General features: G+C 45.8%; 3 protein-coding genes across 4 annotated transcripts; 2 read left to right on the top strand and 1 right to left on the bottom strand.

Moving 5' to 3' along the window:
* The first annotated feature begins 668 nt into the window (after positions 1 to 668).
* LOC101753015 lies at positions 669 to 3022 on the top strand. The gene is made up of 5 exons (XM_004951109.3): positions 669 to 953; positions 1944 to 2080; positions 2170 to 2256; positions 2358 to 2516; positions 2648 to 3022. Exons 1-5 carry the CDS (start codon positions 710 to 712, stop codon positions 2768 to 2770), a joined length of 750 nt encoding a protein of 249 aa, XP_004951166.1. The 5' UTR covers positions 669 to 709; the 3' UTR covers positions 2771 to 3022.
* A 17261-nt stretch (positions 3023 to 20283) lies between these two features.
* LOC101753831 lies at positions 20284 to 22510 on the top strand. Of its 2 annotated transcripts, none has more exons than XM_004951112.3 (3): positions 20284 to 21731; positions 21817 to 21921; positions 22052 to 22510. In XM_004951112.3, the coding sequence occupies exons 1-3, from the start codon at positions 20715 to 20717 to the stop codon at positions 22256 to 22258; spliced, it is 1329 nt and encodes a 442-aa protein (XP_004951169.1). In that variant the 5' UTR covers positions 20284 to 20714; the 3' UTR covers positions 22259 to 22510. The 2 variants fall into 2 exon arrangements, with proteins under 2 accessions (XP_004951169.1, XP_004951168.1); XM_004951111.4 differs by having other exon boundaries at positions 20288 to 21731; positions 21817 to 21987.
* On the bottom strand, positions 22483 to 27659 carry LOC101753416 (protein disulfide isomerase-like 1-4). Its single transcript, XM_004951110.2, has 11 exons — positions 26801 to 27659; positions 26529 to 26694; positions 26301 to 26419; positions 26111 to 26191; positions 25837 to 25923; positions 25674 to 25748; positions 24898 to 24966; positions 24735 to 24815; positions 24339 to 24473; positions 23448 to 23504; positions 22483 to 22856 (listed from the first exon to the last, which is right to left on the bottom strand). Exons 1-11 carry the CDS (start codon positions 27491 to 27493, stop codon positions 22689 to 22691), a joined length of 1731 nt encoding a protein of 576 aa, XP_004951167.1. The 5' UTR covers positions 27494 to 27659; the 3' UTR covers positions 22483 to 22688.
* Positions 27660 to 27664: the final 5 nt, after the last annotated feature.

Genomic DNA, 27664 nt, shown 5'->3' on the forward strand with positions numbered 1-27664 from the left:
TCCCCACGCCCGCCGATGGTCCCCTCGAGCCGCCGCTGGGGAGTGCCAGCTCTTCCTCGAGTTCGCGCCGAGCGGCTTGGTGAGGGGGCAGCGGGCGCCTGGGCGAGCGCGTCGTCCGAGCGTCATGGCGCCCGAGGTGGCGCGAGGGGAGGAGCAGGGCCCAGCCGCTGTCGTCTGGGCGCTCGGCTGGACGGTCATCGAGATGGCCACGGGCCGCGCGCCGTGGAGCGACGTGGGCGACCTTCTCGCGGCCGTGCACCGGATCTGGTGGCCAAGGAGATGGCCGGCGAAGACAAGCGCCTGTTGGGAGAGAGGAGGAGAGGAGGGGAAGGGTGGTGGGGCTCGTAGGAGCAAAATTGTCTTTTTGTAAGTTATTTAACGGTTTTTTGGATGGAAAATCTAAAAGAGTGTTGTAGAAAGAATAAAAGTTGAACTCAGTGTCAAATAAGGAATTAAAATTTTTTAATCAAGAAAGCAACTTGTAATTTTTCTGATGTCAAATAAGAAATTATCTTAAATTCAAAAGGAAATACAAGAGACGAGTAGAGCAACTAGCAAGGGAAAAAAAAGGAAGAATTGGTAAATTAGGCCCAATAAGCACGGGCCCAAAATGGAGGCCCACAAGGCCTGTCTCATCCAGCCGTGGATAAGATAAAACACAAGCAGAAGGGGAGGATCGAGTGGCTCAGCAGCTGCGAGTCCTCCAACCATGGCGCTCGCGCTGGCCTCTCCTATGGCGTCCCTCTCCTTCCGCTCCGGGAGGATATCCGCGGCGGCTATCGGCAGCGTCGCCCGCACTGGCAGGGCAGCCCCGGTGGGGTCCTCCGCCTTCCCGTTCCTCCGGAGCTCATTCGTCTCGTCCTCCTCCACGTCGTCCGCCTCCGCCTCCCCCGCCTCGCTCTCGGCGGCGGTCTCAGCGTCGCTGGCCTTCACGTCCTCTTCCTCGTTCGCCGGTGAGATAGGATTCCGTCTTTCTTTTCTTCTCTGTGTTCGTATGCTAGCGTTCGCGCGGGCCATTTGTTTTTGGCCTTTGGGGAATTAGTGGGTTCTGCTTACACGCTCACACGGGGAAATGTCATTGAAATTATGACTTCGTGCACTGTGCGTTGGCACTAGTTTTGCATAATAGGATGCTTCGTACGAGTTTTAATACAGACTTCAGTAAATGGTACCAGAAAGGCAGAAATGTATCATATGCATGAGGTGGAGCTTGTATAGTTTATCGCTCTAGTCCAATGTAGGGAACAGAAGAAAAATTGGGGACTTATGTTGGTTTAACCTGTGGAAACAGAATTGTAAGGTGCCCTGGTTAGTTGTCTGAAAATATTGAAATTTGTCTGGCTGGTATTATGAAAATCTGAAATTCAGTTATTGTTGAACCTGTTGGTTGATACGGATGGTTCTGTGAAATCTGAAATTTTGTATCATGGAGTCTGAGCATTCCTGTAGGCTGTAATTGATCATGGATCAACAAATTTTTATTTAATAATCTGAATAAGAGACAAAGTTAATTTGTAGAGTACTTGTAGAGCCAGTTGTGTGTTAGTGTCCAGACTCCAAACATGAAACTGACCGTGCTCATATTTGATCGTTTCAGTGATCTTTTTTTTTTTGAGTTATGAGAAGGAGCAAATATAAAACTCTATATTTGTTGTCATCCCCATGTACCATCTGATGGATTCTAGACCGTATGCATCTGAATTTTTTCCTGAATCATGTGGACATCGCAAACTCTTACAAACTAGCTACATAGAGTTGCCCTTTTTTCTGTCCTGAATCATCTAGATGTCGTAAAATGTTACAAAACAGCTACATAGAATTCGCCTCTTTGTTTTCTGCCCTGAACCATCTAGATGTTGCTACATGTTACAGACCATTGGATTGACATTTTCTTTTGATCGGAATGGAATCCAATCCTGCTCTTTTATGCTGCTGTTCCCCAGCCAAAACCGCGTTGCCACCGAACGACCTGCTCAGATCAGCGACGGCGAGGCAGAGGAGGCACTTGGCGACACGAAGCAGCAGCTCATCGCCCTCGGAGACGAGCACGGACGATTCCCAGTCCCCGAAACAAGAGAAGGTAATCCACGTACTGAATAAACTTCAACTGATGCACCTCGCCGGGAACACCCAAAATTAACCTCGCCGGGGGCACGCGTTTGGTTGCAGGCACCATTTGGGTACACGAGGAAAGACGTGCTGCTGATCGGCGTCGGCGTCACCGCCTTTGGCGTCGGGCTCAAGTACGGGCTGGAGGTGAGGCGCCATGCCCAACCATGGTTGGAAGCTTTCCGCGTTTGATATTTCAGTTCGTTCAGTCACTGACGCCGCCGAGACAAAACGCTACGTGCACGCAGCTCGTTGGGGTGGACCCCCTGCAGGCCGGCAACGTGGTGCAGCTGCTGGTGGTGCTCGGGATGACGGTGGGGTGGATCTCCACCTACATGTTCCGGGTGGCCAACAAGGACATGACCTACGCGCAGCAGCTCAGGGACTACGAGAAGCAAGTCATGGAGGTTGGGAGCTTGTAGCTTTGGCACCATCTCTGCACAATAGTTGCTCGCTTTGCGGCTTCTGAATTCTCACATCTGCTATCACTGCAGAATAGGAACTGATCATCGTGGGTGTGTTGCTTTTGCTGTTGCAGAAACGGCTGGAGAGCTTGTCGGAGGCTGAGCTGCAAGCTCTGCTGGAGCAAGTGGAGGAAGAGAAGCAGCGCCTGCCGCAGAACCCGGAGGAGCCTAACGCCGTCACCTTCAAGAAGAAATGAGGAGCACACCACAGTCCACACTCCCCGCAGAAATGGTCAAACGGACGCCGTTCTTCGACATGTCTATAGCATAGCTTCAGTAGCTACGTAGCTCGATCGCTCTGTAAAGATTTGTACAATACGCCCGCTAGGCCACTAGTGCTGTCAAGCTTGCTTGGATCCAGGCTACTCGTCGCCTCAAATGTTCGGATGTTAATTTGGAGGACTAAACATGAGCTAATTATAAAACTAATTGTACAAGCCCTGGACTAATTCGTGAGACGAATCTATTAAATCTAATTAATTCATCATTAGTTGTAGTTCACGATGGTCAGCCTTCCTAGTTGTTGTGTAGTTTCCACAGTAGTTCCAGCATTTATTTTGTTTCTCCAGAAGATACATGGTTTTTGTTTCTCCAGAAGTTACATGGACCTAACCATGACCTATAGCTCATGATTGTTGGCCTACCTTGCCTGTTTTGGGTTGGCCTTCCTTGCCTGTTTTGGGTTACCAAAGTAGTTCAGGATGTTTTTTTTTTCAATTTCCATAGGATATATGGACCCCACAATGACCTACAGCTCATGATGGTCGGCCAACCTCGTCACTTTGTGGCAGCCAGAGTAGTTCCCAAATTTTTTCTTTTTTGCCGAAGATACATTGACCCAACAATAACCTGTAGCTCATGATTGTTGACCTTCCTTGTCGGCTCTAGATTACCGAAGTAGTTCAAGATTTTTTTTCTATTTCCATAGGATATACGGACCCAACCATGACCTATAGCTCATGATGGTTGGCCTTCCTAGTCACTCCATGGTTACCGAAGTGGTTTGGAAATTCTTTTGGTTTCTCAAGACGATATATGGACCCATCAATGAGCTGTAGCTCATAGCTCATGGCGGTCGGGTTTCCGAACTGCCCTAGGGTAGCTGGAGTAGTTCTAGAATTTTGGTTTCTCTGGAGGATATATGGACCCAACCATGAATGAAAACTCATAACGGTCGATTTATCCAGTTGCTTATGGGTTGTCGCAGCGGTTTGATGAATTTTTTCTCCACATGAATATGTGGACCCAACCATGATGTGTACCTCATGATCGTTGGCATTCCTTATCGCTCCAATGTTACCGAAGTAGTTCGGGATTTTTTTTGCATTTCAAGAGGACAAATGGACCGAACCATGACCTATAGCTCACGACGGTCGGCATTCCTAGTTGCTCCAAGTTAGTGGACTACTTCAAAGAATTTTCAATGTTTCCAAGGGATATATAGATCCAACTATGACCTACAGCTCACGATGGTCAGCCTTCCTAGCTGTTGTGTGGTTTCCACAGTAGTTCCGGGATTTTTTGTTTCTCTAGAAAATACATGGACCCAACCATGACCTGTAGCTCATGATTATTGGCCTTCCTTGCCCATTCTGAGTTACCAAAGTAGTTCAGGATTTTTTTTTGATTTCCATAGGATATATGGACCCCACCATGACCTACAGCTTATGATGGTCAGCCATCCTCATCACTTTTTGGTAGCCGGAGTAGTTTCGGAATTTTTTCTTTGTCCAGAAGATACATAGACCCAACAATGACCTGTAGCTCATGATTCTTGGCCTTCCTTGTCGGCTCTGGGTTACTGAAGTAGTTTAGGATTTTTTTTCTATTTCCATAGGATATACGGACCCAAACATGACCTATAGCTCAAGATGGTTAACCTTCCTAGTCGCTCCATAGTTACTGAAGTGGTTTGGGAATTTTTTTTGTTTCTCGAGACGATATATGGACCCATCAATGAACAGTAGCTCATGGCGGTCAGGTTTCCGAACTACTCTAGGGTAGCCGGAGTAGTTCTAGAATTTTTGGTTTGTCTTGAGGATATATGGACCCAACCAGTCGCTTATGGATTGTCACGGCGGGTTGATGAATTTTTTCTCCAGATGAATATATGGACCCAACCATGATGTGTACCTCATGATTGTTGGCCTTCCTTGTCACTCCATGGTTACCGAAGTAGTTCAGGATTTTTTGTTTCTCCACAAGATACATGGACCCAACCCTGACGTGTAGGTCATGATTGTTAGCCTTCCTTGTCTAGGTTACCAAAGTAGTTCAGGATATTTTTTCGATTTCCATAGGATATATGGACCCCACCATGGCCTACAACTCATGATGGTGGGCCAACCTCACCACTTTATGGTAGCCGAAGTAGTTTCGGATTTTTTTATTTATCCAGAAGATACATAGACCCAACAATGACCTGTAGCTCACGATTGTTGGCCTTGCTTGTTGGTTCTGGGTTACCGAAGTAGTTCAATATTTTTTTCTATTTCCATAGGATATACGAACCCTAACATGACCTATAGCTCATGAGGGTTGGCCTTCCTAGTCATTCCAGGGTTACCGAAGTGGTTTGCGAATTTTTTATGGTTTCTCGAGACAATATATGGACCAATCAATGAACTGTAGCTCATGGCGGTCAGGTTTCCGAACTGCTCTAGGGTAGCCAGGGTAGTTCGCGAATTTTTAGTTTCTCTAGAGCATATGTGGAGCCAACCATGAATGAAAACTCATGACGGTCAATTTTTCTAGTCGCTTCAGGGTTGTCGAAGCAGTTTGAGCATTATTTTCTCCACAGGATATGTGGACCCAACCGCGACATGTAGCTCATGATTGTTGGCCTTCCTAGTTCCTCCATGGTTACCGATGTAGTTCGGGATTTGTTTTGTGTTTCCATGACCCAACCATGATCTATAGCTCACGACGGTCGGCATTCCTAGTCGCTCCGAGTCAGTGGAGTACTGCAAAAAAAAATTTGTGTTTCCAAAGAATATATAGATCCAACTATGACCTATAGCTCATGATGGTCAGCCTTCCTAGTTGTTGTGTGGTTACCAGAGTAATTCTGGGTTTTTTTGGTTTCTCCAAAAGATACATGGTCCCAACCCTAACCTGTAGCTCATGATTGTTGGCCTTCCTTGTCAGGGTTACCAAAGTAGTTCACAAGTTTTTTTTATTTCCACTAGATATACGAACCCCACCATGACCTATAGGGTTTATGGTGGTCGACCATCCCCGTCACTTTGTGGTAGCCGTAGTAGTTCTGAATTTTTTTTCTTCTCCAGAAGATACATAGAACCAACCATGACTTTTAGTTCATGATTGTTGGCCTTCCTAGTTGGCACTGGATTACCAAAGTAGTTCAGGAATTTGTTTCTATTTGCATAGGATATACGGACCCAACCATAACCGATAGCTCACAACCGTTTGCCTTCCTAGTCACTCCAGTTTTACCGAAGTGGTTTGCCAATTTTTTTGGTTTCCTAACCACTCTAGGGTAACCATAGCAGTTCGGGAAGTTTTGGTATCTGTTGAGGATATATGGACCCAACCATGATAGAAAACCCACGACGGTCGATTTTTCTAGTCGATTTAGGGTTGTCACAGCGGTTTGAGAAATATTTTCACCACATGTTATGTGGACCCAACCATGATGTGTAGCTCATGATTCTTGGCCTTCCAATTTGCTCCATGGTTACCGAAGTAGTTCGTGATTTTTTTCGTTTCCAAAGGACAAATGGACCCAACCATGACCTATTGCTCATGACGGTCGGCATTGCTTGTCGCTATGAGTTAGTGGAGTATCTCAAAGAATTTTTTGTGTTTCGAATGGATATATAGATTTCACTAGCTCATGATGGTCAGCCTTCCTAGTTGTTGTGTGGTTTCAAGAGTAGTTCGAGGATTTTTTGTTTCTCTAGAAGAAACATGGACCCAACCATGACCTGTAGCTCATGATTGTTGGCTTTCCTTATCACCTCTGGGTTACCAAAGTTGTTCAGGATTTTTTTTTCAATTTCCATAGAATATACCTATAGCGGTCGATGGTTGGCCATCCTCATCACTTTGTGGTAGCCGAGGTAGTTTCGGAATTTTTCTTTCTCCAGATGATACGTACAACCAACCTTGACCTGAAGCTTATGATTGTTGGCCTTCCTTGTTAGTACTGGGTTACCGAAGTAGTTTAGGATTTTTTTTCTATTTCCATAGTGTATACGGACACAACCATGACCTAGAGCTCACGACAGTTGGCCTTCCTAGTCACTCCCAGGTTACCGAAGTGGTTTTGGAATTTTTTTGGTTTTTCGAGATGATATATGGACCCATCAATGAACTGTAGCTCATGGCAGTCAGGTTTCCTAACCACTCTAGGGTAACCGGAGTAGTTCAGGAATTTTTAGTTTCTCTGGAGCATATATTGACCCAACCATGAATGAAAACTCATGACGGTCGATTTCTCTAGTCGCTTCAGGGTTGTCACAGCGGTTTGAGGAATTTTTTCTCCATAGGATATGTGGACCTAACCATGACATGTAGCTCATGATTGTTGGCCTTCCTAGTCGCTCCATGGTTACCGAAGTAGTTCGGGATTTTTTTTTTGCATCTCCAAAGGACAAGCGGACCCAATCATAACCTATAGCTCACGACGGTCGGCATTCCTAGTTGCTCCGAGTTAGTGGAGTACATCAAAGATTTTTTTGTGTTTCCAAAAGATATATAGATCCAACTATGACCTATAGCTCACGATGGTCAGCCTTCCTAGTTGTTGTGTGGTTACCAGAGTAGTTCTGGGATTTTTTGTTTCTCCAAAAGATACATGGTCCCAACCCTGACCTGTAGCTCATGATTGTTGGCCTCCCTTGTAAGTTCTAGGTTACCAAAGTAGTTCACAAGTTTTTTTTATTTCCACTAGATATATGAACCCCACCATGACCTATAGGGTTTTTGGTGGTCGACCATCCTCGTCACTTCGTGGTAGCCGGAGTAGTTCCGAATTTTTTTCTTCTCCAGAAGATACATAGAACCAACCATGACTTTTAGTTCATGATTGTTGGCCTTCCTAGTTGGCACTGGGTTACCAAAGTAGTTCAGGAATTTGTTTCTATTTGCATAGGATATACGGACCCAACCATGACCGATAGCTCACGACGGTTGGCCTTCCTAGTCACTCCAAGGTTACCAAAGTGGTTTCGCAATTTTTTTGGTTTCTCGAGATGATATATGGACCCATTATTAAACTGTAGCTCATGGTGGTCAGGTTTCCTAACCACTCTAGGTTAACCGGAGTAGTTCGAGAATTTTTAGTTCCTCTGGAGCATATATGGACCCAACCATGAATGAAAACTCATGATGGTCGATTTTTCTAGTCGCATCAGGGTCATCGTAGCGGTTTGAGGACTTTTTTTTTTCTCGAAAGGATATTTGGACCCAACTGTGACGTGTAGCTCATGATTGTTGGCCTTCCTAGTCGCTCCATAGTTACCGAAGTAATTCGGGATTTTTTTTTTGCATTTCCAAAGGACAAGCGGACCCAATCATAACCTATAGCTCACGACGGTCGGCATTCATAGTCGCTCCGAGTTAGTGGAGTACTTCAAAGATTTTTTTTGTGCTTCCAAAGGATATATAGATCCAACTATGACCTATAGCTCACGATGGTCAGCCTTCCTAGTTGTTGTGTGGTTACCAGAGTAGTTCTGGGATTTTTTGTTTCTCCAAAAGATACATGGTCCCAACCCTTACTTGTAGCTCATGATTGTTGACCTTCCTTGTTGGTTCTAGGTTACCAAAGTAGTTCACATTTTTTTCAATTTCCATAGGATATACGGACCCCACCATGACCAACAAGGTTTAGGGTGGTGGACCATCCTCGTCACTTTGTGGTAGCTGGAGTAGTTCCAGAATTTTTTTCTTTCTCCAGAAGATACATAGACCCAACCATAACCTGTAGCTCATGATTGTTGGTGTTCCTTGTTCGCACCAGGTTACCAAAGTAGTTCAGGAATTTGTTTCTATTTCCATAGGATATACAGACCCGACCATGACCTATAGCTCATGACGGTTGGCCTTCCTAGTCACTCTAGGGTTACCGAAGTGGTTTGGGAATTTTTTTGATTTCTCGAGATGATATATTGGCCCATCAATATACTGTAGCTCATGGCGGTCATGTTTCTGAACCACTCTAGGGTAAGTGGGGTAGTTCGGGATATTTTTTTTTGCATTTCCAAAGGACAAATGGACCCAACCATGACCTATAGCTCACGACGGTCGGCATTCCTAGTCTCTCCTAGTTAGTGGAGTACTTCAAAGATTATTTTGTGTTTCCAAAGGACATATAGATCCAACTATGACCTATAGCTTATGATGGTCAGCCTTCCTAGTTGTTGCGTGGTTTACAGAGTTGTTCCGGGATTTTTTGTTTCTTCAAAAGATACATGGTCCCAACCTTGACCTGTAGTTCATGATTGTTGGCCTTCCTTGTTAGGTCTAGGTTACCAAAGTAGTTCACAAGTTTTTTTTATTTCCACTAGATATATGGACCCACCATGACCTATAGGGTTTAGGGTGGTCAACCATCCTCGTCACTTTGTGGTCGCCGGAGTAGTTCGTGAATTTTTTCTTCTCCAGAAGATGCATAGACCCAACCATGACCTGTAGCTCATAATTGTTGGCCTTCCTTGTTGGCACTAGGTTACCAAAGTAGTTCAGGAATTTGTTTCTATTTCCATCGGATATACGGACTCGACCATGACCTATAGCTCACAACGGTTGGCCATCCTAGTCAATCCGAGTTAGTGGAGTACTTCAAAGATTATTTTGTGTTTCCAAAGGATATATAGATCCAACTATGACCTATAGCTTACGATGGTCAGCCTTCCTAGTTATTGTGTGGTTTCCAGAGTAGTTCTGGGATTTTTTGTTTCTCCAAAAGATACATGGTCCCAACCTTGATCTGTAGCTCATGAGTGTTGGCCTTCCTTGTCGGTTCTGGGTTACCAAAGTAGTTCACAATTTTTTTTTCGATTTCCATAGGATATACGAACCCCACCATGACCTATAGGGTTTAGGATGGTCGACCATCCTCATCACTTTGTGGTAGCCGGAGTAGTTCGGGAATTTTTGGTTTCTCTGGAGGAAATATGGACCCAACCAAGACTGAAAACCTAGGAAGGTCGATTTTTCGATTCGATTTAGGGTTGTCGCAGTGGTTTGAGAAATGTTTTCTCCACAGGTTATGTGGACCAAGCCACGATGTGTAGCTCATGATTCTTGGCCTTCCGAGTCGCTCCATGGTTACTGAAGTAGTTCAAGATTTTTTTTGTTTCCAAAGGACAAATGTACCCAACCATGACCTATAGCTCACAGCGGTCGGCATTCCTAGTCACTACGAGTTAGTGGAGTACCTAAAATATTTTTTTGTTTCCAATGGATATATAGATCCCACTATGACGTATATCTCAAGATGGTCATCCTTCCTAGTTGTTGTGTGGTTTCTAGAGTAGTTTCGAGATTTTTGTTTCTCTAGAAGATACATGGATGCAACCATGACCTTTAGCCCATGATTGTTGGCCTTCCTTGTTAGCTCTAGGTTACCAAAGTTGTTCAGGATTTTTTTTAATTTCCATAGGATATACAGACCCCACCATGACCTATAGCTCATGACAGTTGGCCTTCCTAGTCACTCTAGGGTTACCGAAGTGGTTTGGGAATGCTTTTGGTTTCTCGAGATGATATATGAGCCCATCAATATACTGTAGCTCATGGCGGTCAGGTTCCTGAACCACTCTAGGGTAACTGGGGAAGTTCGGGATTTTTTTTGCATTTCCAAAGGACAAATGGACCCAACCATGACCTATAGCTCACGACGATCGGCATTCCTAGTCGCTCCTAGTTAGTGGAGTACTTCGAAGATTATTTTGTGTTTCCAAAGGATATATAGATCCAACTATGACCTATAGCTTATGATGGTCAGCCTTCCTATTTGTTGTGTGGTTTACAGAGTTGTTCTAGGATTATTTTTGTTTCTCCAAAAGATACATGGTCCCAACCTTGACATGTAGCTCATGATTGTTGGCCTTCCTTGTCAGTTCTAGGTTACCAAAGTAGTTCACAAGTTTTTTTTTATGTCCACTAGATACACAGACCCCCCCATGACCTATAGGGTTTATGGTGGTCAACCATCCTCGGCACTTTGTGGTAGCTGGAGTAGTTCCGGATTTTTTTTTCTTCTCTAGAAGATACATAGACCCAACCATGACTTGTAGCTCATGATTGTTGGCCTTCCTTTTGGCACTAGGTTACCAAAGTAGTTCTAGAATTTGTTTCTATTTGCATAGGATATACGGACCCAACCATGACTGAGCTACGACGGTTGGTCTTCCTAGTCACTCCAGGGTTACTAAAGTGGTTTTGCAATTTTTTTGATTTCTCGAGATGATATGTGGACCCATCAATAAACTGTAGCTCATGGCGGTCGGGTTTCCTAACCACTCTAGGGTGACCGGAGTAGTTCAGGAACTTTTAGTTCCTCTAGAGCATATATGGACCCAACCATGAATGCAAAACTCATGACGGTCAATTTTTCTAGTCGCTTCAGGGTTGTTACAGTGGTTTGAGACATTTTTTCTCCACATGATATGTGGACCTAACCATGACGTGTAGCTCATGATTGTTGGCCTTCCTAGTCGCTTCATGGTAACCAAAATAGTTCGGGATTTTTTTTGTATTTCCAAAGGACAAATGGACCCAACCATGACCTATAGCTCACGACGGTCGGCATTCCTAGTCGCTCCGAGTTAGTGGAGTACATCAAAGACTTTTTTTGTGTGTTTCCAAAGGATATATAGATCCAACTATGACCTATAGCTTATGACGGTCAGCCTTCCTAGTTGTTGTGTGGTTTCCAGAGTAGTTCTGGGATTTTTTCTTCCTCCAAAAGATACATGGTCCCAACCCTAACTTGTAGCTCATGATTGTTGGCTTTCCTTGTAGGTTCTAGTTTCCCAAAGTAGTTCACAATTTTATTCGATTTCCATAGGATATACGGACCCCACCATGACCTATAGGGTTTAGGGTGGTCGACCATCCTCATCACTTTGTCGTAGCCAGAGTAGTTCCGGAATTTTTTCTTTCTCCAGAAAACACATAGACCCAACCATGACTGTAGCTCATGATTGTTGATCTTCCTTGTTGGCATGAGGTTACCAAAGTAGTTTAGGAATTTATTTCTATTTCCATAGGATATACGGACCCAACCATGACCTATAGCTCACGACGGTTGGCCTTCCTAGTAACTCTAGGGTTACCAAAGTGGTTTGGGAATTTTTTTTGTTTCTTAAGACAATATATGGGCCCATCAATAAACTGTAGCTCATGGCGGTCGGGTTTCCCAACACAATAGGGTAAACAGAGCAGTTCAGGATTTTTTTTTTGCATTTCCAAAGCACAAGTGGATCCAACAATGACCTATAGCTCACGACTGTCGACATTCCTAGTCGCTCCGAGTTAGTGGAGTACTTCAAAGATTATTTTGTGTTTCCAAAGGATATATAGATCCAACTATGACCTATAGCTTACGATGGTGAGCCTTCCTAGTTGTTGTGTGGTTTATAGAGTAGTTTTGGGATTTTTTGTTTCTCCAAAAGATACATGGTCCCAACCCTGACCTATACCTCATGATTGTTGGCCTTCCTTGTCGGTTCTGGGTTACCAAAGTAGTTCAAAAACAAATTTTGATTTCCATAGGATATATGGACCCCACCATGACCTATAGCTCATGATGGTCGGCCATCCTCATCACTTTGTGGTAGTCGAAGTAGTTCTTGAATTTTTTGTTTCTCCAGAAGATACATAGACCCAACCATGACCTGTAGCTCATGATTGTTGGCCTTCCTTGTCGGCACTAGGTTACCAAAGTAGTTCAAGACTTTGTTTCTATTTCCATAGGATATATAGACCCAACCATGACTTATAGCTTACGACGAATGGCCTTCCTAGTCACTCCAGGGTTACCGAAGTGGTTTGACAATTTTTTTGGTTTCTCGAGACAATTTATGGACCCATCAATAAACTGTAGCTCATGGTGGTCGTGTTTCCTAACCACTCTAGGGTAATCGGACTAGTTGGGGAATTTTTAGTTTCTCTAGAGCATATATGGACCAAATAATGAATGAAAACTCATGACAGTCAATTTTTGTAGTTGCTTCAGGGTTGTCGCAGCACTTTGAGGAATTCTTTCTACATAGGATATATGGACCCAACCATGACATGTAGGTCATGATTGTTGGCCTTCCTAGTCACTCCATGGTTACCGAAATAGTTCAGGATTTGTTTTGCATTTCCAAAGGACAAATGGACCCAACCATGACTTATAACTCATGACGGTCGACATTCCTAGCCGCTCCGAGTTAGTGGAGTACTTCAAAGATTCTTTTGTGTTTCCAAAGGATATATAGATCCCACTATACCCTATAGCTCACAATGGTCAGCCCTCCTAGTTGTTGTGTGATTTACAGAGTAGTTCCGGGATTTTTTGTTGCTCCAAAAGCTACATGGACCCAACCATGACATGTAGCTCATGATTGTTGGCCTTCCTTGTCGGTTATGGGTTACCAAAGTTGTTCAGGATTTTTTTTCGCTTTCCATAGGATATACAAACCCCACCATGACCTGTAGCTCATGATGGTCGGCCATCCTCATCACTTTGTGGTAGCCGGAGTAGTTCTAGAATATTTTTTTTCTCCAGAAGATACATAGACCCAACCATGACCTGTAGCTCATGAGGCTTTCTTCAGTGTGGTCAGCATAAAGTCCCGTAAAGGTTGGCTAAGTGTGGCGGATCCACTTCGGATTTGCTTGATTAGTCATGATTAAGCCGCCTGATATGCGACTTTCATGCCTTAACCAAGTAAACACGAAGTGCCGTCGGATTTCATCCGATTTAACCACTTGAACAGGACCGAATAGCAAACTCACACGAAGGTGAGCGGTTCCAAAGAAAACAACAAGTCCACCAAGTTAACAAATTAACCATTTAGTTTGGCCATAAAACAACATCAGAGTTTACAAGGTTCAGAAGAAAAACAACAGAAGGTAAAACAACGTGCGGAAGCTACTGCGTCGGGGTCGGATATCCCTGGTGAGGCCAACCGGGACATCAGTGATCCCTCTCCTCACCGTCCGAGGAGGGATCCCACTCAACCGTCCAACCCGGAGGGAGTTGGGGCGGCCAAGTGCCAGCAGAGGAAGGCTCAGAGGCAGCAACTTCACCTGAAAAAGAAGAGCCACAACAAGGCTGAGCTACTAAGCTCAAAAAGACTTAACCAACAGGGGGTACACTACTCCACCACTTCTAGACATGCAAGGCTTTTTGGCTGAGGGGTTTGTTTGCCAAAAGCGCTAGGTGTATCCCTACTCTCAAGTTTTAGCTTAGGTTCTAAGTTCATTATCCGGTCTAGGTTTGCAACCTACTCTAAACATACATAGAACCAACCAAAGGTATATATATACATCATCATCAAGATCATGTCATCATCAGATTCCTTTACTTACTCAGGGTGACATAGCGATAAAGCAGTCTCAAACTGTGAGAGGCAGACGAATCGATTCGAGTTTCTTAACCATGCATGGCGAACCTAATCTCACGACATCCGCGCACCACAAGGGTCGCTTCCTGTGTCGGCCGTCCCCATCAATTCCCAGGCGCGTGTCAGGTCCAAACTTCCCTTGGCATGCAATGCTCCACAGTCCCGGTCTCTACCGTACTGTGACCGCACTTGCACCCACATGATGCACCATGGGAACCTCGTTCCAGGGATAGTAGGGGTATAAGCCACGCCCTAGTTCAATCAGGTACTAGGCTTCCCCATCCCATACTAGGTATGAGATTAGTACTTTCAAACACTTGATCACGAACACCACCACTGTCGGGCCTTAGCAAGTTTTATAGACAGACGGGGCGATCAACCGACCACCAAAGAGTTACCCAACACCCTGCCCCGTCCATCGTCCTTATAGTTGTAACAGAAGGGAAACAACCAACTCCTACAACTCGCGAGTGACAGGAAATCACTCGGCTTTTACCGTTTCCTAATTAAGCAAAGCATCTACTCGGTCCAACAGCTAGTGATCAGATCAAGGGATCTAAGTTATGCATCTATGGTTCCAAACAACTCCTATACGTAAATGCACAAGCATGTTAAAGAAGGCATGCGCAAGTTTGGTAAAACATAGGAAATTCATGCATCCGGGGCTTGCCTTCGAGCAAGGATGAGGGAAACTACTCTTCCGCGTGGGCGGCTTCGGCTTCTGGAGGCAGGAGCTCGGCTACACCTTCGTCTTCTGGCGCCGGGTGCAGCTCATAGAAGCCGTCGGCGAGACGCAGCTCTACACGAATGCAATGCATTGGTTAGCATTTAGACGGTTATTTTCAACAGCAACACTTGCAAGTTTGAGCCCAGAAACTTGCGGCAAGTTACAGGAGGGTGGGGAGGTTCGATTAAGTTGGTGGAGATCAAGATATAAAGGTCGGATAGGGAGGAACTTATGATCTGACCCTTAATCTAGAGGAATAGATGTGCCAGGGGTCCTCAGACTTAACGCTGAAAAAGTCCCCAAGTTTTGCACATACACCCTCGGTTCAAGGAAAAAGATACAGCCGAGCCCTCGGGCGAGGCGGAGAAAGGTCGGCGGAACAGACAGGGTCGGGCGAGACGGAACCGGGGTCGGGCGGATAGGAGGGGTCGGACGAGGCGTACAAGGGTCGGTAGCTTACCTTCGTCTTACAGATGAGGCTTGGGGTCGGGAAAGAACAGGCTTGGGCGGAAAGACTAAGGCTTGGGACAGCGGCGAGGATGTCCGGTGGTACTCCGACGGCGGCGGTGCTTCTTATGTAGCACGGGGAGCAGTGGCTGGTGGATTGGGGGAAGGTGGTGTTTGAGCGGAGAGGAGAGTTCCTCAGACTTAGGCGGTGGCGCTATGAGCACGAACAGGGAGCAAGCGGGAGGGCAGCGATGGCAAAGGGGAACTCCGGCGGGGCTCCGGCATTCCATTTTATAGCTGCGCGGAAGAGAGAGAAGGGGGAGCGGCTCGGAGGCCGGGGAAGAAGCGATGGAGTGCTCTGCCGGGGCGGCGATTGAGCGATGAGGGCGGTGGAGCAGGACTTCAGGGATGACACCGGTGGTCATTGGGCACCGATGTCAGGGCAGCGCAGGCGCGGGTTTGCCGGTGGTTAAGGTTTGGCGGAGGTGGGCGTCGTCGTGCGGTGGATCTGATGGAAGTGACCGGGGAAACGGCGCTAGAAACGAGGGCGCACAGGTGAGAAGACAGGCGGCTGCGATCGCGCGAACGAGCGTGGAGCAACAGATTGTCGGGGCGGAGCTTCTGACAAGGTGGAAAAGGAGCTGTCGCTGCCGCGGTCTGGGTTCGCGGAGGAGGAATCATCGCGTAGCGAGGACCGGGGCGGCGCGACTGTGGAGAGGTGACGGAAAAGACGGGCGGCGTCGGGCTCTGCAGCGGGGATCTGGCGATGTGATGATGGGCGTGGGCGGCGAGGCGCTGCAGAAAGGGTAGCAGAGGAGCTTCCACTGCGATTGGGGAAGGGGGCGTGAGAATCCATCCGGTCGTGGCCCGCGACGAGGCAGAGCGGCAGGTGTCGGAGAAGTTGAGCCACGCGGCTAGGAAACTCTGAAGCGGGCATGCAACTCGAGTGCGCCTGTCGCGGGAGATCTGGGAGAAGATCTCGTGGGTCCACCGGTCAGTCTCGGTGGTCCACGGCTCAAATTGAAGGGAGGCGTTGTGGGAAGACTTAGAAAGATCCGCCGGTGGGTTGGGGGTCGGCGGGGTCGGAACTGGGGGAAACACGGCGAGGGGTCGGATCACAGGGGGTCGGGAGATCTGGAGGTTGAGCACTTAGGCTTGGTAAACTGAGACAGGTGATCAGGGACTCGGATTAAGATTAACGCGAAGGATTTTAACCGAGGTCGTTACACTAAGCATATCCTGTTGCGACATGTGGCACCACCTTTTCCAAGTCACGTAAAAGGGTAGAGAAACCAACGAGGGTAGCAACGTCATTGTAATGCCGCGGTCAAAATTATGGCTTTAATGCGGGTGTGGGGTTCCAGGATGTTTTATTCTGCCCCAATCACAGAGCACGCGGCCGGTTCATCGTGGAATGATGCTCACGGTCATCCGTAACGCGTTTGATCAGGGAGCATGAGGTTTCTTGGCAGGTAGGTTGGTGGGAAGGGTGAATGGGCACCCTGATACAGGTGGGAAAATAAAATGGGGCCATAGCAAAACGAGTTTGATCGATGTGCCTTAGGTTTCCCAAGGGCTTCTGTTTATGTGGGAAAATAAACTCGGATCATATATTTGCGAATTTTATCCTGCAGTGTGGGGTTTTTGGCCGTGGCAATACTTTTTATTTATGTGGGAAAATAAATTGGGGTCATATACTTGAGATTTTGTTCCTGGGGTGCAGGATTCTATCTCCCCTTTCCAACAAAACCGAGAACGCCCGATTCTGGATCCCGAGGCCAAAGTTATGACTTTAATACGGGACAGGGCTGCTATATGGGGTTTCAGGATGTTTTATTCCGCCCCAAGCAAAGAGCACACGGCCGGTTCATCGCGGAATGGTGCTCACGGTCATCTATAACGCGTTTGATCAGGGAGCATGAGGTTTCACAGCGGTTAGGTTGGCGGGAAGGGTGAATGGGTGTGTAGGGGCGGTTCCCAGGAGGCGTCTTCGGGGAATCTTCCTCCACCGCCATAGGGAGTCAGCCAAGGACCGCCACTTGGAGTATGAGGACGAGAGGGGCCTATCCAGGCTAGGCCCCCTCTCCACCGCCTTTGTGTGGATGGGCTGCCTTGTGGGCCTAGGTCCTTATCCTTGTGGATTCCCGCTGAACTAGGCTAATTTGCCCTAGCATGTGGGCCCTTTGATCTTCATGCTTCGTGTAGAGTGTTCTTCGGTGTGTTTCTCTAGCGTTTGAGCACGTTTCTCTCCTTATGTAGACTTGTGTTCCTGAAAACACTGATTGGCTAATACATGTGGAATTAGGTTATTATAACTAGGTATGCGAGTTAGAAATATTAGTTTAACTTTATTCATTGAGTATATTGATGGCCGGATTTGTCATTTAAGGACCATCAACAGGTTTTAGTTTGATTTGAATCAAATTTGAATAGAATTCAAATTTGGGGTTTTGAATTGCTTCTAGAATTCTAAGGCACTCAAATGCATTCTTGTGGGCATTGAAATGACTTAATATTAAAAGTAAAAATGGGGGCTTTTATAGTTGGTTTGGATGGGTTTTGGTTTGGTTTTTGAGTTCAAATTTGAATGTATTTCAAATTTGGATTTTGGTTTGGAGTATTATTATTTCTAATTTTCCAAGATCACCCAAAGTTTTTATGTTCATTTTGTTTGAGCATCATTATTCAAGATGATTTTTAATTTTAAAAAGAAGAGAGGGTTATCTTTTATGATTATTCAGGAAAAATATTAAAAGGTCCTCATTTTTAAATGGTTTTAAATTTGGGGATGTTATGGTTAGTTTGACGGGGCGGGTGAAAGGGTACTTCTTACTGTGAACGAGCTACTACTTCATTTTTGGCTGTAGCAGTGCTTTTTGTTTATGTGGAAAAATAAATAGGGGGTCATGTACTTGAGATTTTGTTCCTGGGGTGTAGGATTCTATCTCCCCTTTCCAACAAGACTAAGAACGCCCGATTTTGGATTCCGAGACCAAAGTTATGGCTTTTATACGGGACAGGGCTGCTATTTGGGGTTCCGGGACATTTTATTTTGCCCCAAGCCTAGAGCACGCGGGCTTGGTCACTGTGGAATAGTACCTACGACAAAACATGTTTAATCAGGAAGTTTGAGGTCTCGCCATGATTAATTTAGTAGGATGGGTGAAAGGGTACCCAGATACCGTGAACGAGCTACTATGCCAGTGCTTTTTATTTATGTGGGAAAATAAATTGGGGTCATAGCAAAAAAATGAAGTAGTAGCTTGTTAACAGTATCTGGGTATCCTTTCACCCGCCCCGCCAACCTAACCATGATGAGACCTCAAACTCCCTGATCAAACGCGTTTCAGACGACCGTAAGCATCATTCCACGATGATCCAGCCGTGTGCTCTAGGCTTGGGATCCCGTAGTACCTCTATTGCCAGGGCAAGTACGAAACGTTACCATACCCCGAGTGTGATTTGACACAGGGCCCTGGAGCATCCTCTCCATGTGCCGGGGCTCATTCCATACCAATGGGTATATATACGTCATTTACGATAAAGTCTCCGCATACGGCTATAAATAAGGGGTGCAAGGCTGTAATTTAGACACACAGAATTCTAGCCAATCAATCTCCTGGAAACCCTGCTACATCTGCTGAGTCCAAGAACCACCGTATACTGTTTTGACATTTTGTAATCACTAACTATGTATAAACATGACCATTTTTGTGATAGGCATAAGTTCAAGATGTTTTCTACCATCCGGTAGCTATTGCGCACGATATCGTGCGTCTTGTACGGATTTTGCTATTTGACATGTTGAGCAACTGTTTTCCGCACTACTACAGCCGTAGTGCACTATATCGAGCAGCTAATACGCACCAAGCTATTTTTTGGTGGACGTCAGTTCAGATTATTTTAACTTTGAATAATTGAATCCAGTATGATATAGTTTCCTTAAGATATATATCAAAGAGGTATGCAAACCTTCAACTCACTACTCCTATATTCTGAAAGGATAAAATTTCATTTGTGTTGTACAGTTAAATAATAAGTGGTTACTTAGTTCTTGGAACATTGCTCCTAATCATAATCTAGAAAAATTATAAATTAAGTCATTGAATGACTAAATATTATCATAATTAAATATCATCACGTATGCATATTTATGAAGAATGTGACGAAAGCATTTTAAACACCGGGAGTTCAAAGGATGTCGGGAACACATCTTTCATCATGTTTAGATTAGAAATCTTATGTTGTGTTACCTAGACTCTTTATGATTAATAATTTATTATGAAGGTGTACCACTTGATTATTTAAAATCATATAGACTTTTGTTGCAAGAAGTTCATGCGTAAACCTTGAATATTGACCATGAAGACTATCAAATATAGAATACTATATAATCAAGAAGGGTCAATATTGTTCTTTTTTCCTTTATGAGATTTTACCTAAAAAAATTTCACATAATAAGATTTTGGCTGAGGAAAATATGCAATACAATAGAGGTTGGTATGTACTCTTTTCTACGTGACCTTTTTTTCCACTGGGTTTTCATATGGAGTTTTTGACGGCATATGCATTTGTATAAATACTAGGATAATTTTTAAATCGTATGGAGTTGTTTTCACTGGGTTTTATAAGTAGAGGGTTATTAATCGTGTTTCACAACAATTTTTAGGATTGTCCTGATTTTGTCACTGCCAAATTTTGGTTTGGCTCGCAAGGATGAGGGAGGCCTCTAAAGTTAGGCCTTATTAGCTCCGTTATTTTATCTAACTGTATGCTAACGGCTGATCATTCTCCACGTGGCCGGGGCGTGCTTTGTTTGCGTACCGGAGAAATTTGCAAAGACAGGAGTTGCCTTTGTTGGATATATCGGCATCATCTCTGGCTGATGAAGCACGCTCTTTAATTTGTGACAAGTGAAATCCGACCGACAGGAAAAAAAATGAATATCATATAGATCTGCTGTGTGGAGCGGAAGTCAGATAGATAGACACGAAGCAACAGCAACGTGACTCCAAATGACCAGCAGTAGCGCGGAAAATTAATGCTTCCAGGAAACTTGGTTTCTTTCGCTGTTACTCTTATGAATGGTTGTATCTCGATCAAGACTTGTATTGCAAATGAATTTCCCAAGGCAGGCAGCAATTCGAACTGTGAGGTGGTAGTTGCAGTTAGCAGGTCAATCATCGCATCAGTCGCGTGCCAACTCGCTGTCAAAATAAACGCTGCCTCTGAACTGATGAGCAGTAGTGGCTAGTTGTTTCTCCCGTTCCCACCTCACCATTCAGCCCCTCACCTTCCAATCAGCTTCAGTAATTATTAGCGTCTGATCCGTCGCTACCAAACAGCAACGCGTGCGCGACACCCCACAGTTAACCAACCATGGAAGCTGCAGAAAGCAAGCAGCAGCAATCCAACACAACTTCCTTGTTTCTCTGCAACATCAACTCCTTCCTTCCTTCTCTGCAACATCAACTTCCTTCTCTGCCTGTGCAGGGGGCGGGCATTAGCAGAAGCAGCTCTACTTTGCCCATGGAACACGCGCATGGCGGCACATTATGTGCAGAGGACCAAAAGAAGCCACTGACGGTGACGAGCTGCCTGCTGCCAGCACGCAGCCTGAGATCAACAGCAGCCGTTGCCCCTGCTGCTCAAGCTCAAAGCCAGGCCGACGGCGATCTCGGCATCCGGTCGCTGTCCTTCTCAAAGATCTTGAGCTTCAGAATGGCCAGGGCGCCCTCATCGCTGTCCACCAACTCAGACAACTATATTGATCAACTTGATCATCATGTCGCCGCCGCAAAGGGTAACAGCACCAAACAGGAGAGGGAGGAGGAGGAGAAGCTGAAGCAGGTATGCCGCTCGCAGTCTGTGCCTGCAAGCGTCAGCCGGTTCAAGCTCACAAAGGGGTTGAGGAGAGTGGCGGCGGAAGAAAACATCCGAGTGTTCCGGCTCAGAGTGGTTCCACTTGTTCCTCCGGAGGCGGGCGTCACCGCTGCCGGAGAGGAAGCAGCCGCGGCCGAAGACATTGCGGCGGAGGAGGCGGTGTGCCGCATCTGCATGGTGGCGCTGTCGGAGGAGGCGGTGCTGAAGTTGGAGTGCTGCTGCAAGGGGGAGCTGGCCCTGGCACACAGGGGCTGCGCCATCAAGTGGTTCAGCATCAAGGGCAACGGCACCTGCGACGTCTGCAGCAAGGAGGTGCTCAACCTTCCCGTCACCCTGCGCCGCCTCCATGACCATCCTCCATCCATTATTCATCAGGCTCAGGGTGCTCAGCAGCAAGCCGATGCCGATCGTACGGCCGCCACCACCCCCAGCAGATACAGAGTGTGGCACGGCACGCCGATCCTCGTGATCATCAGCATGCTCGCCTACTTCTGCTTCCTGGAACAACTGCTGGTTGCCCTTCTCTCCGTTTACCTGGAACAGCTGATATGCTGCTTACCAGATCGATCCAACTCATGAAACTCCCAACTGCATGCAGGTCGGCGACCATGGCACCGCAGCTCTGGCCATCTCCTTGCCCTTCGCCTGCGTCCTCGGCCTATTCTCCTCTCTAACCACAACAAAGATGGTGTCCAGGAGATATGTATGGATCTACTCTGCCGTGCAGTTCCTCTTCATTGTGCTCTTCACCCACCTCTTCTACAGATATGTAAGATCCTCTCTGTAGCAATCTGTGATGGCCATCTGCACCCTGACCTTCAATTCTTCTCCAGGTGCGGATGCAAGCTGTGATCGCCATCATCCTGTCCACCTTCGCCGGATTCAGCGTGGCCATCTGCACCAACTCCGTCCTCCTCCAGATTCTCAAATGGAGGGCCAAGCATGTGGCATCATCGACCACAACCACAACTGGTGAAGACGGTCATGGTTCCAGGGAGCCACCAGCAGCGGACCTTGAGACTGCTTTGCCTCCTCCGTAGCTCACTTCACTACCATCCAATCCTCTTTAGTTCAGTTCAGTTCAGCTCATTCCAACTCCAGCTCCCCCTCCAGCTAGAGCTTCCTGTGTTTGTATATAGCTCCATCCTTTTGTTTTCTGAGATCTTGTTGTATGAAATGAACCGTGCTTAATCCGAGACAGTGACCACCACATCCCACTTTCTCCAAAACTGAAAAGAAAAGTGCTGGCAGGAAAACAAACATATAAAGGAAAGGATTTGCTTTTTATTCGATTATATCCCGATCGGTTCCCATCTGACTGGTCAAGTCCTCAACCTGACCACTCTTCTACTCGATCGACAACTAGTAGTATTGATTTCTCCTCCTCCCTTCTCCAGAAAGGGAAGGTTGCAGAAGAGGAACCACCCCAAAACTAACAGCCAGCACTAAGCTATGCGGTAGTTCAATGCCCTACAATTCATCCTTCATATTTGTACCAGAGCTCTTCACACCCTCTGTCTGAGTGCTCCCAGTTCTCGCTGTTGATGAGTCTTGGCGCTTCAACTTGAAAGGGATGCTAGCATGTTTCTTGATGAATTTGTACATCTCTACGACGGTTCGGTCCCCCTCAAAGGTGATCTGAAAGGTATAACAAAAACAAACCAACACATGGAATCAGTCAATGATCATATCTTAGGAGACACGACACCGCACATTTTCATGTTGCCTGGTCAATTAATACGCAGTTCAAGAGACCTAAGCTTCTCCAGAAACCACAATATCTGAGAAGCTCGGGACTACCGAGACAAACAATGGTCTCTTTTACTGACTATGGGCCATTTCCAGCTCCTCCTTTGATCTTAACCGGCAATCTAGTGCATCTGCCATTCCTCAAGTCAAACTACTAACATGCCCTCAAACAAAAAGTCAAACTACTAACAGTGAACTTAATTTTGGACCTCACAGTGAGTCCTGTAGGGCATAAATCACAATAATCTCTACAACAAATCATGAAATGTTTACAGTATGCAGGATTGTAAATGCAGGAATCATGTTAGCAAGGAGCCATCTTTAACTCCACCAAAGACAGGTGTTTCAGTTCTAGCAGAGTATAAGCAGTTTGGCACAGTCCCAACAAAGCATTTAGCACTGCTGGGAATAATGTGGTTAATGCCTAACACTAACAGATACCACATAGAAACAAGTGAAGCAATAGAGCTAAGCACTTACAGGCTCAAAGCTTTTCTTCCCAGCTGGATAGAAGAGAATCGTGGGGTATCCGTCAGGCTGTAACAGGAAGCACGTGTCAATACTGTATCATGCAAAATAATGCATATGGGCAAACAGTTAATCACATTGCCATGCGCTGAGATTCAAGAACACAACCTAATGAAACTATAGCAAATTATGCCTACAATAAGAGCCTTTCTTAAAAGCTTCACCATGTATGGAGTGGCCAGTGAAGCAAATATGTTGCATCACAGGTCTTAATGCTTAGTACCAACATGGCAACAAGTTTCTCTCACAAGCACTGAATCAGAAATCAAAGTGCATGAGCTTCCCCAGTCGTTGCTTGGATGTTAACAAAAATACTGAAGCAAGAATTCGCATATGTGGGAAGTAAACAGTAAATACACTCTGACATGCATACAGCAGCAGACCAAGTTCAGATGCATATTCTTTTTGTGGATCATAGGAGAGAGCAACTTTGAGCAAAAAAGAATAGCAAATATAACTTTCATGTGTCTGACAGCTCCATTGTACAGGCACAGTTTTCATGACTACTGATGGCATAGCTGATAAAGTTTGTATACTGCAGCGCCTCCCAAACTCAATGCTTCCCCTGTTCTTTTTTATTGCATGAAAATGAATTTACACAGTACAACATTACAAACTGTGAATCAATATGTTCAGAATGTTTAAGTTGGCTATGGATATTTTCATTAAAAATGTTCCCAGTATTACAACAAAACCAATCCTAGTAACATAAGCTACAAAAATGTACAGGTCAAAGCCACATATACGGTTTTAAAAACGCTGAATATAAAGGAGGGAGGCAATAGCCATTTTAAGAAAATTGATGGTCAGCCAAAATCAACCATCAAAGGCAGTAATACAGACCTTTGCACGTGGATGCTCATTGGTAGTGCCATCCATTTTGGCTATCACAAGGGAGCCAATGCCACGTAGATGCTTAGCTAGTTTGTTGTAAATAGGCTCCAGTGATTGACAGTGCCCACACCAAGGTGCATATATCTGCATCCGGAACGGCACATCAATATGGACAACAAATAAGTCTACTTTCTTAAAGAGATAATTGCATGGTGTTCCCCCTCGAGGCCTGACTATGAGTTTGCCCTTCTTTTTTCCATGCAGCACCATTGCCCCTGATTCATAACCAAAGTATGGGGGAATGGTGCAAAGTGAAAAAAAGGAGGGAAAATTTCATAATTAGCCCTTAAACTGGGGGCAGCAACCATGCAAATGCCTTTTCTTAAATGTCTGCCAAGAACATACCTCCAGAAGGACATCTTTCGATTCATCCAAAACTATTAGATCAAGATTCTTCCCAACAACAATTTTGACATCCCCATCATTCTGTATGGGAGCACAATGTACAATGTCTAAGTGAAGTAAACTGAGTGTAGAAAGGGGATATCAGAAAATTCTCAAGACTCACAGATTCAGGTACTGGTTCAGACTTGTAGAATGGTGTGAGCTTGTCTTCCAAGAAACTTTCAGCAAAGTCCTGTGCAAGAACCCAAAAAAAATAATATTGGAGGTACTAAATAGATGAGATTTCTCAAAGAAATATCACCAACTCCCTAGTCCCTTCTCCCTAGCACTAGCAGAATTCCACATCAGCAATCGCAAGGTACTGAAATGTCACCATGACTGAAAAATACAGTGGAGTGCTAATTTTGACAAAAGATGCATATTGCAATCTGTTTATGAGTATTCATATGTTAATTAAAGCATTATGTATAATACAACACTAAAAGAAAGTGTACAAAAATGCAGCACTCTTAAATATGTAGCAGCCTATCAGAGAGAGGGGGAAGGAGGGGGGGACACAGGCAAATACATGCTTAGATAGTTACTAGCTGTAGCCTTGTCCATGTTACTAGCTCAGTCGGTAAGCACACCGCCACACCCTTCACTCTTCAATGGACTGCCGCACTCTTCAAAATTAATGTGGATCCACATGTAATAGGGGTATTAAATGACATGTGCTTCTTAAAGTGCACTATAGACTACCTACTCACTACTCCCTCCCTCTGGATGACACCATGGGACCAACTTAAGGATCGTTGATGCATTTTAATCAATGGAAAAACATGTGGAAAGAAAAACATTAGTAACATGACGAACATTCTCTGTTAACCATTAGCGATACTACCATGAATTCTTATTTCTCATACGGTGCAGAATTTATGGGCATATTTCAGCAATTACCTTAATGGCATCCAGTGACAACTCACCATCAAGGAAAAATTTCCTAGCATCTTCATTCCCAGTGTAAGCAAGAACCTGCAGAGACATGCACTCGGAATTTACAAAATAATAACACAAACTCATGAAAACAAAGTCAATGGTGCCAAAAATCACAAGGCATTACAGTGGTCTCTAGTCCAGTAATACCAAAGTAGTTGGCAACTGGTTCACCAACTTCCTCATTGTCTCGCTCCACAAAGACAAATAATAGCTGCAAACAAGTGAACACACCTCATCAGTTTAGTGAAACACACAAACACCAAGAAGTAACAAGAGCCAAAAAGAACAAGCACAAGGAAAACAACTGATGAGTAGGATACCAATTTGAGCATAGAACATGGAACAAAGTAAAGGATAGGAAGTTCAAACAAATTGGATGGGTCAACAGAAGGAATTACCTTTCCCTTGAATGACTTTGCTGCTTCCTTAAAGATGGGCAGAAATTTCGAAGACTTATTTGCAACAGCAAATAGTAAAATCTGATTTGCAAAATAATACAGAGCCTCAGCAAAGGAATAGCACATGGATTAAAAAAATATATATGTTAGAATGCAGAAAAGAGATCAGGTTGTAGTCAACATGACATGCCTGCTTCTTGATTGGATTGCCAAAAATAGAAGCGGAAGTTTCCTGAGTTAGTGTAGTAACCAAAGGAAGCTTGTTTGCAGATACAAAATCGGCAATAGCTGATGCTTTAAACTCCCCATCTGCATGAAAGCATTGGATTATAACTGTTAACACCTGTACAAAAAAAAAAATGGAAGAGAAGGCTGGTACTGAAACCTAGAACAACTTAGAGATGATGAAGACACCTACCAAAGAAGGTCAACTTCTCCTCCTCTTTCTTGAGCAATACTACGGATGGGCGCTTTGCTGCTGGGTCGATGTGGAAAAGCTTAGCAACATCAGGACTTGAAGTCTGATAAAAGTTGACGGTATCTTCCAGCCTTGATGCAGCAGCAAGCTCATCGCTGTCAGCACCCTATAGAATTTGACAGGAGAGTTAAAACAGGGCCAAAGGTTGGCCAGGTTGGATTGGGCAGAAATTAGTCTAGAAATGAACTGAACAGGCTGCTTGATTTCCGTACAGATAGCGAGTCGAGGAAGGCCAGGACGGCCTTGTCATCCCCTGTGAGTATCCTCTGGGCGTCGTCGACGGTGGTGATGTTTTGCACCCCCGGGCCGAGCTTCTTGTTGATCCATTCGACGATGGCGTCCTTGGTCCTTGCGCCGTTGTAGTCCTTGGGGACGCCGTCGATGAAGAAGAGGATGGTGGGGAATCCCTGGACGTCGTACTTCTGGGCGAGGTCGGTGTCCTCGGTGGCGTCGACCTTGGCGAGGGCGACGTCGGCCTGGGCGTGTTGGGCGGCGAGGTGGGACGCGGCTGCGGCGTAGTCCGGGGCGAGCACCTGGCAGTGGCCGCACCAGGGGGCGTAGAACTCGACCATGACGTGGCGGGTGGCGGCGAGGAAGGAGGAGAAGTTGGCGGCGGTGAGGACGACGACGTGGGTCTCGTCGATCTGCTGGTGGTGGGCTGGGAGGTCGAGGTCCTGGTCTTGGTCCTGGAAGAGGTCGTCGCCGTAGTCGTCTTCGCCCTCAGGGTCCGGGAGCCATCCGTCGGGGTCGCTGGCGGGGGTGTCGCCGGCGTTGTCGATGAGGTACTGGAGGTCCTCCTCCTCATCCTTGCCGCCGGTGGTGGTGGTGGTGGCAGGGGCGGAGGGGGAGGCGGCGGCGGCGAAGAGGAGGAGCAGGAGGACGGCGGCGAGAGATCGAGGGGACATGGCTGCCTGGCTCTTCCTCTTCCTCTCCCTCTCCAGCAGCAGCTACAGAGGAGGGGAGGAGAGGAGAGATCTCGCCAGGCAGATGGATTCGATTCGAACTGGATCCACCACTGCTCTGCTCCGTCTCCGTCGCCGGCGCGTCATCAGTCAACTACCCATGCCTGTCACGTG

The sequence above is a fragment of the Setaria italica genome, chromosome I, assembly GCF_000263155.2.
Source record: "Setaria italica strain Yugu1 chromosome I, Setaria_italica_v2.0, whole genome shotgun sequence".
Taxonomy (NCBI): Eukaryota; Viridiplantae; Streptophyta; class Magnoliopsida; order Poales; family Poaceae; genus Setaria; species Setaria italica.